Genomic DNA, 12,600 nt, shown 5'->3' on the forward strand with positions numbered 1-12,600 from the left:
CAATAGAGACACTTTGGACACTCATTCCCCCACCTCTCTTGGCTCCAGTCAGATGACCAGGGTTTCCTGATGGGACTGCCTGTCTACCCTGCGGCCATCTCGCTGTGCTGAGGAGCCTATGCAGGCGTATGGAAACAGCCATGTTCAGGTGAGGTGGGGAAGATTCGGAGCCTAGGCTCAGCTGTCCTCCAGCCGCCCTCCTCCCTCCTGACATCCTTTGAGTTGGGCCTAGTGGCCAGCACTGCTTGCAGGCTGTGTTCCCCTGGCATATTGCCCGCTTCGCCGGTTTCCGCACCAGTTGGACCTCGCTGTGTCTGATGCGTCAGCCAGTGAATGAGTGTTCTTTAGCCCGCAGCTATGGCTCCCTTTCTGGCGTTCCCCTTGCAGGGTTGCGTGGCCAGTAGGTACTCCACTCAGCGGCTCCTCTCACTCTTGGCATTCCAATGCTTTTTGTTGTTGTTGTGCTAAGCTAATAGGCAGAATGCTACCGGTATAGCTCTAAAGAATGTAGCATCATAGGCAGTGTAGTCCGTGCTGCAGGGAGAATGGACTGCCATACCCGTTATTTGTCTGTGAGCGCGAGGAGTGTATTTGAAATTGCTACACAGTGTTGGGAAGGTTACTTTTAAAATGTATTACACTACAGATTACAGAATACACGCCCCAAAATGTATTCTGTAACGTATTCCGTTACGTTACTCAATGACAGTAACGTATTCTGAATACTTTGGATTACTTAATATATTATCATGCTTTTTACAACAACGTGAATGTATTATTGCTGTGATTTATTACTGTTACTGAAGGTCCGCGGCTCCGAACCGTAGTAAAGGGACCTCTGGCTAATACGTTGGGCTCATAGCCGAAAACTAGCTTTACTTTGTTGTCTGGGTCAACTTTGCTAGCGAGAGACAGAGAGAGGCGTTGAAAGGCTGCTCCAACGGAACTTATTGTTTTCGGAGGAAAACACGAACACAGCGTACAGTCGAGTCTTAATAGCTTACTTACAACTGGGCTCGTCAGGCACTCTTCTTGGCTGCAGTGGTTATTATTATATTTACATGCTTCCAGCTCCCGTTTTTGCTCGATGACAGCTCATACTTCCTTTTTCTCCCTCCCTCGCTCACAGACAAATAACGGGTATGGCAGTCCATTCTCCCTGCAGCACGGACTACACTGCCTATGATGCTACATTCTTTAGAGCTATACCAGTAGCATTCTGCCTGTTAGCTTAGCACAACAACAACAAAAAGGCCTCTCTCACCCAGGAAACACGCAGAGAGAGAGCGTCACCCTGTAACCATGGCGCTGCCGCCTGGAACAAAAGAACGTACAGTGGGGCAAAAAAGTATTTAGTCAGCCACCGATTGTGCAAGTTCCCCCACCTAATATGATGACAGAGGTCAGTAATTTGCACCAGAGGTACACTTCAACTGTGAGAGACAGAATGTGAAAAAAAAAATCCATGAATTCACATGGTAGGATTTGTAAAGAATTTATTCGTAAATCAGGGTGGAAAATAAGTATTTGGTCACCTCAAACAAGGAAAATCTCTGGCTCTCACAGACCTGTAACGTCTTCTGTAAGAAGCTTTTCTGTCCCCCACTCGTTACCTGTATGAATGGCACCTGTTTGAACTCATCATCTGTATAAAAGACACCTGTCCACAGCCTCAAACAGTCAGACTCCAAACTCCGCCATGGCCAAGACCAAAGAGCTTTCGAAGGACACCAGGAAAAGTATTGTAGACCTGCACCAGACTGGGAAGAGTGAATCTACAATAGGCAAGCAGCTTGGTGTGAAAAAATCAACTGTGGGAGCAATCATCAGAAAATGGAAGACATACAAGACCACTGATAATCTCCCTCGATCTGGGGCTCCACGCAAGATCTCATCCCGTGGGGTCAAAATGATCATGAGAACGGTGAGCAAAGATCCCAGAACCACACGGGGGGACCTGGTGAATGACCTGTAGAGAGCTGGGACCAAAGTAACAAAGGTCACCATCAGTAACACACTACAACGGCAGGGAATCAAATCCCGCAGTGCCAGACGTGTTCCGCTGCTGAAGCCAGTGCATGTCCAGGCCCGTCTGAAGTTTGCCAGAGAGCACATGGATGATACAGCAGAGGATTGGGAGAATGTCATGTGGTCAGATGAAACCAAAGTAGAACTTTTTGGTATAAACTCAACTCGTCGTGTTTGGAGGAAGAAGAATACTGAGTTGCATCCCAAGAACACCATACCTACTGTGAAGCATGGGGGTGGAAACATCATGCTATGGGGCTGTTTTTCTGCCAAGGGGACAGGACGACTGATCCGTGTTAAGGACAGAATGAATGGGGCCATGTATCGTGAGATTTTGAGCCAAAACCTCCTTCCATCAGTGAGAACTTTGAAGATGAAACGAGGCTGGGTCTTCCAACATGACAATGATCCAAAACACACCGCCCGGGCAACAAAGGAGTGGCTCCGTAAGAAGCATTTGAAAGTCCTGGAGCCTAGCCAGTCTCCAGACCTCAACCCCATAGAAAATCTGTGGCGGGAGTTGAAAGTCCGTGTTGCTCGGCGACAGCCCCAAAACATCACTGCTCTCGAGAAGATCTGCATGGAGGAATGGGCCAAAATACCAGCTACTGTGTGTGCAAACCTGGTAAAGACCTATAGTAAACGTTTGACCTCTGTTATTGCCAACAAAGGTTATGTTACAAAGTATTGAGTTGTATTTTTGTTATTGACCAAATACTTATTTTCCACCCTGATTTACGAATAAATTGTTTACAAATCCTACCATGTGGATTCATGGATTTTTTTTTCACATTCTGTCTCTCACAGTTGAAGTGTACCTCTGGTGCAAATTACTGACCTCTGTCATCATTTTAGGTGGGGGAACTTGCACAATCGGTGGCTGACTAAATACTTTTTTGCCCCACTGTAGCTGTCAAACAAAACCCAAACAGGCCTGATCCGCCACAATATGAAACAGGGAAGTACCGCCGTGTAATCCATTTATTTCAACAAAGTAACTGTATTCTAAATACCACCTTTATAAACGGTAACTGTAACGGAATACAGTTACTCATATTTTGTATTTTAAATACGTAACGGCGGTACATGTATTCCGTTACTCCCCAACACTGTTAATGGGTCAAGTAGTTCTGTCTTACTTCTTGGTCTTGTTCAGTTTGGGTTCTTCAAAGCAGTTGAAGACTAAGCCAGTTTGACATAGTTTCCTCTGAGTAGGTGATGCTGAGATGTGTCTGTTGCTTAAACTACTTGATGTGGGTTCTAATTTGAGCTCTTTGTGCCTGATTAATGTGATTGGGCTTCTTCACTTTGTCTTCCTTTCCAGGTGACATCTACATGAAAGGCACTGGATTTTAAATTGTGTTTTTATGGGTTTTCTGATTGCACTAGAAGAAACCATTTACATTTCTTTAAATATTTGGAATTAAATTGCCCCTTTCTTTTCTTGCTGTCTTATTGTAAACTCTTCTGCAATAACTTTTAGTAAGATAGCTTTTAGTTGAGGAGGAAGCGTCTGTGATCCACGAATTTTAAGACTATCTCAGTCTTGCACTGGAGAGGGAGAGATACAGTGTGTGTGTGTGTGTGTGTGTGTGTGTGTGTGTGTGTGTGTGTGTGTGTGTGTGTGTGTGTGTGTGTGTGTTTGTGCATATATGTGTGTGTGTGTGCCTCAGGTCTCTCCAATAACCAGCACAATCTTTGAAGAAAGACTTAAACAAGTTTCAAGACTCTCCAAAATCTGTGCAGGTCTTTGAGGAGAGTCTGGACATTTGTTGCTGGCTACAAATTCAAATGGAAGCATACTGCTTTAAGAGCAATGACAGCCTCTTGAATATCAACATCTGTGCTATTTTTAATTGACAACAACACAATACATAACTTACAAGTATGCATAAGAAATAAAATATATAAAATAATTAATCTATTATTTTTTTCCATTCTACTTAAATCTTTACACTAATAGCCAGGGGGCATAAGCAGGGCTTAATTTTACATATAGTTCTGCGTATAACTTATCTATTACATGTAAATTGGTGGTTGCGTAGTGGGCGAATATTACTGGCATGCAGACAGGACTAAACCACCAAACTATTCAGTACACAATCTGCTTTTCATCCTAAACTGCAACCACCTTTTCTTCTTAATTCTGCTACAGGAAAAAGAAAAAATGTAGCTTTATCCATCTATTAACCAGTATGTCTTATGTTATTTAATGCCATTATTGTTCAGTAGCTTTTTCATAGTCTTCAGGTAGTCAGCATCTGGGCCATCACTGAAAGAATACAGATTAGAAATTAAAAAATTAAATTAAAAAATAATTGTCATCACACACACACACTCCCATGTAGATGTAAAGACAGAAAATTGGGACTAAATAATATATTTAAAGCTACCTATTAAATCAGTAACTTTAACAGTAGTGTTCTTTCAGTGATCTAATTTTATGAGTTCAGTTCAATTCAGTTTTATTTATACAGCACCAAATCACAACAACAGTCGCCTCAAGGTGCTTTATATTGTAAGGTGCAATAATACATACAGAGAAAAACCCGACAATCATATGACCCCCTATGAGCAAGCACTTTGGCGACAGTGGGAAGAATAAAACTCCCTTTTAACAGGATGAAACCTCCAGCAGAACCAGGCTGAGGAAGGAGTGGTCATCTGCCATCTGTCTAGACATTTCAGTTTCTAACACACAATTGTAAATGTGTTTGTGTTTGTTTGTTTGCTTGCTTGCTCATTTTACTTCAAGTCAAGTCAGTTTATTTCTAAGCACATTTAAAATCAAGGCTTAACCAAAGTGCTGCACAATTAAAAGGGATAAGCATTAGGCCTTTCAAACCAAGTCTGCTATAGTATACTCACAATATGTTTCCACCTTCTGACTGTATTTTTAGTGGAATGGAACTTGTAGTGATCACGTCCTCTCCATCTCCATTTGTGGTTATTCTAAACAGAAGCTTCTGATTGAATGCCTTTTCCAGCAGAGCAAGAACCTTCTTGCCTTCAAGGTTGTCGGGCAGGTAAGCACAGAGTACTTCCCCAGCATAATGCTGGCCAGGGTGAGGGTGCATCTCCTATAGGAAGATATGTTTAGTGCATAAATAGACATTCATTAAACCATGTGCTTAAGTCTAACCACACTGTACTTAAGTCATCATATTTTAAAGAGTTAATTAAATATATAAAACTGTAATTAATAACTATTAACAAAACTATTTAGATTTTTGTTTAGTACTTTGCTTATTCTTTATTAAAAATATTTTTAGCCTAAGCAAGAGTTCTGAGGTTTTATTTAATAGCAGGCTATAAAGCCCACAGGTAAAATATGCACATTAACTAAGGCGAGATTTTAATTTAATTTAAAAATAGACTCTGACTTGATTGACTCAGAGGAATTCTGTTTCCCCATTCCAGAACACCCGATCAGGTTAAGTTCAGCAAATTGTGAGTACGTTCACCCTGAGCTAAGCGTGTGCACTCTTTCATCATCACAGAACAAATTCTGATATATGTATTGACACCATGTCTACTGTGGTGATTTATCCAACTCACATTTTTGTTAGATAAAGTCGGAATGCTAATTTTGAATGTAATTATCTAGCTGTAACCTGAGAGAGGCAAAAACGAAAAAAGGAAAAGAAAAAAATGAAGAGAAAAATTGTTCATATTAAGCAGTTAATGATGGACCTGTGATATTAGTTATCTAGACAGCAACACACTGCAGAGTGGTCAAGTGTGGGTTTTTTTTATTTTGGTTTGGTTTTCTTTTGCTTTTCTGGTGGTTGCTAAATCAGTTGTTAGCTAAATCTATTTCCTGTTACACCTCAGAAATACCAGAAAACCCCTGCCCAGTCCTCAAAAAAAAAAAAAAATATTGGGAGATACAAAATTAAGATTAACTTAATGATAGGATGAATGATAGGAAGAGTATACAGAAACTTTACCACATGATTTATCAGAGGAACGGGGTCACTACTATATTGATAAAATGACTGTTGATAGTAGTAGAATGTGCACAGTTTATCTAAGACTCAGTCAAATGTTGCAAAATTGATCAAATTGTGCTCCTCAAAGCCCCCCAAAATACTTAAAAGCTACTCAAGAGTTTAAATATCCTTCTGGAGATTCCTTACTTGTGGTTCCTAGAGTATTTAAAACTAAAATGGGAGACCTTCCGCTTTCAGACGCCTCTTCTGTGGAACCAGTTCCCAGTTTAGATTTGGGAGACAGATGCACTCAGCTGCATTGTGGAGAGCACACTGACTACCTGCATCACTGCATGGTACGACAGCACTACTGCTATGGACCACAAACGCCTGCATAGAGTGATAACAACTGCGGAGAAGATCACCAGGACCCTGCTGCCCTCTCTGAAGAGCATCTACCATCGCCAAGTGCAGAGGAGAGCTGCCTCCATCCTCAAAGACCCCACACACCCACAACACAAACTGTTCACACTTCTGCCCTCAGGAGAAAGGTTTAGAAGTGTGAAATCCAGAACATCTCAACTCAACAACTCCTTCTTCCCCACTGCTATCAGAGTCTTGAACAGCTGATCTATTTTAACAGTAATAATAATTTTAGCACATCAGGTCATCTCACATATCAAACCAGCAGATTAAGCTCATAGCTCTTTTGCACATAAATCTATTTAATACTCTAAATTTTTTTGTCTCCATTTATTTATTCATGCTATTTGTATTTATCTATTTATAATGGGGCAGAATGACAAAAGCGAAGCTGCCATATCACGCCATCGGCCCCTCTGACCATCACCAGTAGGCGGTAGATGAAGTGTCTTGCCCAAGGACACAACGACCAAGACAGACAGAGCTAGGGATCAAACCGGCAACCTTCCGGTTACAAGATGAGCTTCCCAACCCCCCTGAACCACGGTATATATGCACAGGAAATTCAAAAGTGTTAAATGTTTTGGTGTTAGTAGTTTTCTTGCAAAAGTAGAGTTAATTTTACTCTATGTAGAGTCACATTCTTTTAATGTAACTCTGAGGTGTAAAATGATAATAGTTAAAATCGAGTGTTAAAAATGAGCGTTTCTATGTCAAATCTGGAGGTGTTACAATGGAAACATTAACTCTTGATCTTTTAACTCTGAACCCCTACAGGGGCTATGACACCAATAGAGTAAATTCACTAGTGATGGGGTTTCCGGCTCTTTTTAGAGATCCGGCTCTTTCGGTTTGGCTCACTAAAAAGAACCGGCTCTTTCGGCTCCGAACCGGCTCTTCAGGTTGTTTTGTTGCTTTAATTAATTTATTATTAACAATAGTATAAAATTATGCACAAAACACGTACAAACTCCAAAACACATTTCTAGCATGAACTGAACTTCCAAAGCAGAGCTACTAGATCACTTAAATTACACAATTGAAAGCATGTGTGTATTGTTTGTGTATTTATACACAGGCACTCATATATATTCAAATAATTTAAAAAAAATTCATTTACCTGTTACTACCACACACCAAATCCGGTCGTTGGTACTTGCTGGCTTGTGTAGCCACTAGGTAACAAAAGCTCAACACTGCGCCTAGCATCCTCTCTCTAGGGGCCACCGTAAATATACTTTTATTTATTTACTCCACATAAAATGTAATAAATAAATCATATAATACAAAAATCTGATATTCACATTTCAACTTTTAACTATTTAAATTTTCAGCTTTTTCCTTTTACAAATTTAAAGTGAAACAACACAAAACACTGCAAACCACAACACAATTAAATATAAATTATAATATGAAAACAAAAAGAAGATGCATATTCTCTGTCATATGGTCCTATACCTTTCTAATGTGACGTTGTTGTCCCTGGCTCTCTTTCTCTCTCTCTCCCTCTGGCTCTGTTCCTGTGCTACTGAGTGTAACTACCGCCCCTCCCCCCTCTGCCCAGCATAAAGCACAAGGCTCGCGTGCAGAGTGAAGCGAAAAAAAATGCGAGAGAGAGGGTGAGAGAAAGAAAAAAAAAAACCCCACGTGGCAGCTCGCGATAAGGAGCCGGCTCGCGTCGTTCACGTCAAAGAGTCGGCTCTAAGAGCCATTTCGTTCGCGAACGACCCATCACTAAAATTCACAGACTCCGCCCCCAGCACCATAGGCTCCAATCGAAGCTGAAGTGAAGCCGTTTCAGAACATTGCTCTACATATTTGAGTTGTTTGCCAAGTCATTTTTTCAAAGACTGTTTCAATTATTATTATTAGCTTTTACTTCTGTGGCTCTTTGGAGTTGAGACAAAGCTGTGTGAAAGGCATTAGCCATGTTGCTCGGTGATAGCATAATATTCTGTTTTAGCTAGCTGAAAGGTATTGTTTGCAGGCAAATACCACAGCCTTGAAAAAAAGCTTGCATGTGAATTTTCAGTCACATTTTTGGTCAAACACACCTAAAACAATGTCTAGAATGTGAAATGTTGGTATAATGGTGCTACTTGAAGCCTGAAAATGATCTCCCATAAAAAAAAAACGAGCAGACAGCAGTAGCAGATGTCCTGACTGGGTTCTACGTTAGCATTTAAATCCCTCCAGAGTTTTGTGCACACGGTTTAGGTAAAAATGAAAAAGGTTGAGGTTTTACATTTAGTTCAGTATTACCTGTTTCCATCTTCACATAGGATATGTGAAGATGGAATATGGGGGAGAGCAGAAGTGCGTTGAAGGTCCACAAAGTGATGAATGAAGGACATGCATATTGTATTGAAGAAATAAGTGATGAGAATGCTGTTATTTGCATTTACCAGCTCACCTATGTCAGACCTTTTGATAAACAAAATTCTAATGAAAGTGAGAACATGTACACTGTTACATCTTTCAGAAAATGTTTTGAAATTGTGGTGCACAGTTCAGAATAAATGTTTTTCAAAAACCATTGCGTCTTTTTAGTAAATGTTTATTTCCAAAAGAAATTTCTAGAAGTTCAGAAGAGGAAAATTCCTGCTTTTTAGAATTAATCAGAAGATAACTCTTACGTAGTTAAACTAAAATACTCTTTGAGAGTTAATATATAAACACTTAACACCTAGTTAGCATTAGTAAGTATTAAATTATCAACTCCAGACAGATTTGGTGTTTAACACTTAATCAGAGTTAACGTATCAACTCTCCAAAAAGAGTTAAATTAACACTCTCTGATGTGGACCCATATAGTATAGACACTTTAATAGTGTTGAAATCAAATCTGACAGTGTTAATTTGGACATGCTGGATTTGCAGTGTGCATTTAGTGAGTGTTGTTTACAAATCAAAGTATGTGCTGCTCCTTTTTTTTTCTGTTTTCGTTTTCTATTTCCATCTACCGTGACTGACTAACCTGACCAACCAGTTCACCAGTTTCTTTCTGATAAGAATGCGGTGTATATGCTCTTACTCTAGTTCAAATAAAAGAATAGTTAGTGTTTCTCTTTCTTTTTGAACAATATTTAAAAAATATCTTTTGAACCGTCAATTTAGGGTTGTGCCACATAGTCTTCTTATGTTTAATGTGCTGTACATCTGCGGTCCCCAACCCCTGGGCCTCAGACCAGTACTGGTCCGTGAGTCATTTGGTACCGGGCCGCGAGAGTTGAGGCTCATGTGTGATTTTCAGGGTTTTTATCGGTTTTCAGCGTTATTTCGTTATCATTTTTATCGTTAACTCGGTTTTCCTGGGTCTTTTCACGCATGTTATGAATAAATCTTCTTTTTTTCGGTACCGGTACTAGTTTTATTTTGTTGTGTTTATCCGCGACACCTTAAAGGCCAGTCCGTGAAAATATTGTCGGGCATAAACCGGTCCATGGCGCAAAAAAGGTTGGGGACGTTGTGTTTTTTATCATTTTAAACAATGTTATTGACCTAGTGAGAGAGTTAATCAGAAGTGTTTGACTGTTTCTTTTTTTTATTATTATTGTTATTATTATTATTAATAATAATATTAATAATATAATTGACTTTAGCATACAGACTGAAGAAGCCTGGAGTGAAATTACCAACCTTGAAAGTAGTGGATGCCTTGCTCAACCTCATTAGCTATTTCAAATATTAGGTATTAGTACATATTAGCTATACCACATATAGTTGTCAGCAGATCCACTAAGCTCACCGTCTGTTTTCCTTCCAGGAATGAGAAGTTAATCTTCAGGGTATTATCATTAGGAAATCCAGCTAGGCCTCTGTTGATAACTTCCCAGGTCATTTTACCATCTGGTTGGCACCCACTTAGTGTACTGAACTTCCCATTTGCCTGTTCAGTAGCTGGACAGACAGAAGCAGATTTTCAGTGGAATTATCTACTAGTAAATAAGAAATTGTACCAGGCATTCAGAAATAGGTGTGTGTATTTTTGAAGGACCTTGTTCAACCAGCGATGGAGGACCCTGTCCATCGAGATAACGATTACAGTAAAGCTTGTCACTGCTCTGGTTAGAACCCATACTGTAAAGACAAGGGAAACAGTATGAATTAGCACTTTATCTAGAATAAATCGCGATGTTGGTAAATGTCTTATAAGAAAAAGGTTTTACCGTTCAAAAAAAATCAAGACAATTGTAAAACTGAAACAAATGAACAATGGAGTTCCAAGAGGAAGAGAGATTTTTATACATAGTTTAAGATTTGTGTTTAAATTTACTATCATGCTTAAATTCATTTTATAGATCTTCATTACTCGTCATAACCGCAGCTAGCTGTAGATGATGGACTGTGTATTCTTGCAGATGTCCACTCACACAAGAGGATTTCTGTAGACTGATTAGCACAGTTTGATGGTGTGTCAAGGCTGTAAATCACAAAACCCTCTAAAAACATTGAGCTCACAGGACATGCTTAGAGTCCCCTGAATAAAGGTGTGAATGGTTGTGAAATGGCTGTGTACAAATGTCTAAATTTGATGGCAGAAGATACATCCTTAACACATCGTATGTCGCTGCTTATTAGGGAAAAGTATTTTATGGCCCTCAAACACAAGAACTTCCTCTCATGTACTTCGAGTCCTAAAAAAACCAAAAGATTTGATAGCTGGCTTGTAACTTCAAATAAACATTTAAATGTGTCCGATGTTATTTTTAAATAATCTTTTATACTGCCATATACACCACATTGACTAGGTATATCTGAGTAGAGCAGGTGAACCTACCGAGTGCTGAAAATAAAGTTTGTACGTTTAGCCAGTCATAATGTCTTTGGTTTTGCTGCCTAGCATTTTGCCTGTTCTGTTCTTCAATCAGCTTGTTTTAATTCAGAACAAAAAGAAAATGTTTACAACACAACACAACATACATTAGTGGGTGAGTTCAAACTGACTAATAACTTAAAATTCCAATGATTACAGTAAATGTTAATTATTGATGAGTGCTATTCATACTCTTCTCAGTACCTGCTGAAAGGCTGTTATCCACACTGCAGAAAATTTTCTTGGTTTCTCCTGTTGTAACTAAAAGATCTTGGAGCTCCAGGCATTCGTTAGCTCATGAGGATATGAAAAGTGCACCAAATCAAAGACAGAAACAAGGGAAAAATAAGGTGGGTGTGTCCAGTTAATGGGTTGTGGTTTAAGGGCTGAATGATCTGCTCAACTGGTCTAGCAAGTTTGGTAATCATGGTAGTGTGTGTGTGTGTGTGTCGGTGTGTGTGGCAGAAGCAAGCAAGAAAAACAGTTTCACAGTAGTTTTATGTATGATCATAAGGATAACAATTTATTTGTGTTGTCTTTTATATTTTTATATATTTCATTGAATACAACCCCAATTCCAAAAATGTTTGGATGTTTTTTTTAAACACTTTAAAATAGAGCACCCACAATTGTCATTGTAAATGTACGGCACAATTGTGGGTGCTCCACACCAACTGTGTAGAAATAAAATATAAATAGTACAACAGCAGGAATAAATAAACATGAGAGATATATACAATTAAGAGGAATATATAAAAAACAACAGAAAAGGCAAACATTAGAGAACAGGCAGTTAAAAAGACTTGGTCAGAATAGAGTCCTCATATAAGTAGTCTGAGGGATGAGGGTTATTTAGATCATGGCTCAGATTGGTGGGTGTGTCGTGAAATCAACAAGTCATGAACAGCTGTCATGGCTACTGAGGGGGAGTGAACTGTAGTGCTGGACTCAAAGAAGTCAATGTTTAGTGTGTTTATTTACATTGATTCACCAACAAAGTTATACCCAATGCATTAGAGGAAAATAGTTTCGACTTGATCCAGGGAATCCAAATACCTGGTTATCCAACAACAGAACACTCTCAAAACTCAGGGCGACTCATCACAGTCCAGGAAAGGGAATCCAGGGAAACTCTTTGCAGAGGGAAACACCAGGGTTTCACTAACTGTAGTTCAACACTACAGCAAAGAATGACAGCCAGTCACTACCTTAACTCGTGGCAGTTATGGGATCATTGGTGACAGGTGGGTGATGTGTTTCAAGCTAGAGTCCCACCCTCGCGCATAGACAACAACAACAACACAGACAGAGAAGAGAAGAGAAAAAACAAAGACAGAGAGACAGATAAAGTCAGTCGGAGAGGCCTTAGGGACCGTGATAGTCATTCATGCATGTGCCACG

General features: G+C 39.6%; 1 protein-coding gene across 1 annotated transcript; it reads right to left on the reverse strand.

Moving 5' to 3' along the window:
- Positions 1 to 3,849: 3,849 nt before the first annotated feature.
- On the reverse strand, positions 3,850 to 11,527 carry dtx3la (deltex E3 ubiquitin ligase 3L a). The gene is made up of 5 exons (XM_080864875.1): positions 11,404 to 11,527; positions 10,381 to 10,463; positions 10,132 to 10,283; positions 4,897 to 5,108; positions 3,850 to 4,300 (listed from the first exon to the last, which is right to left on the reverse strand). Exons 2-5 carry the CDS (start codon positions 10,460 to 10,462, stop codon positions 4,234 to 4,236), a joined length of 513 nt encoding a protein of 170 aa, XP_080721001.1. The 5' UTR covers position 10,463; positions 11,404 to 11,527; the 3' UTR covers positions 3,850 to 4,233.
- Positions 11,528 to 12,600: the final 1,073 nt, after the last annotated feature.

Source organism: Rhamphochromis sp. 'chilingali', assembly GCF_963969265.1.
Source record: "Rhamphochromis sp. 'chilingali' genome assembly, chromosome: 18".
NCBI lineage: Eukaryota > Metazoa > Chordata > Actinopteri > Cichliformes > Cichlidae > Rhamphochromis > Rhamphochromis sp. 'chilingali'.

What these genes read in the sequence shown, in the direction of transcription:
- dtx3la (XM_080864875.1), bottom strand. Translation starts at nt 10,462, where the DNA reads ATGGGTTCTAACCAGAGCAGTGACAAGCTTTACTGTAATCGTTATCTC. An exon ending in TCCTGGAAGGAAAACAGACG is followed by an intron (nt 5,109 to 10,131) that starts GTGAGCTTAGTG and finishes ATCTTCCTATAG; the next exon opens with GAGATGCACCCTCACCCTGG. An exon ending in TCAGAAGGTGGAAACATATT is followed by an intron (nt 4,301 to 4,896) that starts GTGAGTATACTA and finishes GTATTCTTTCAG; the next exon opens with TGATGGCCCAGATGCTGACT.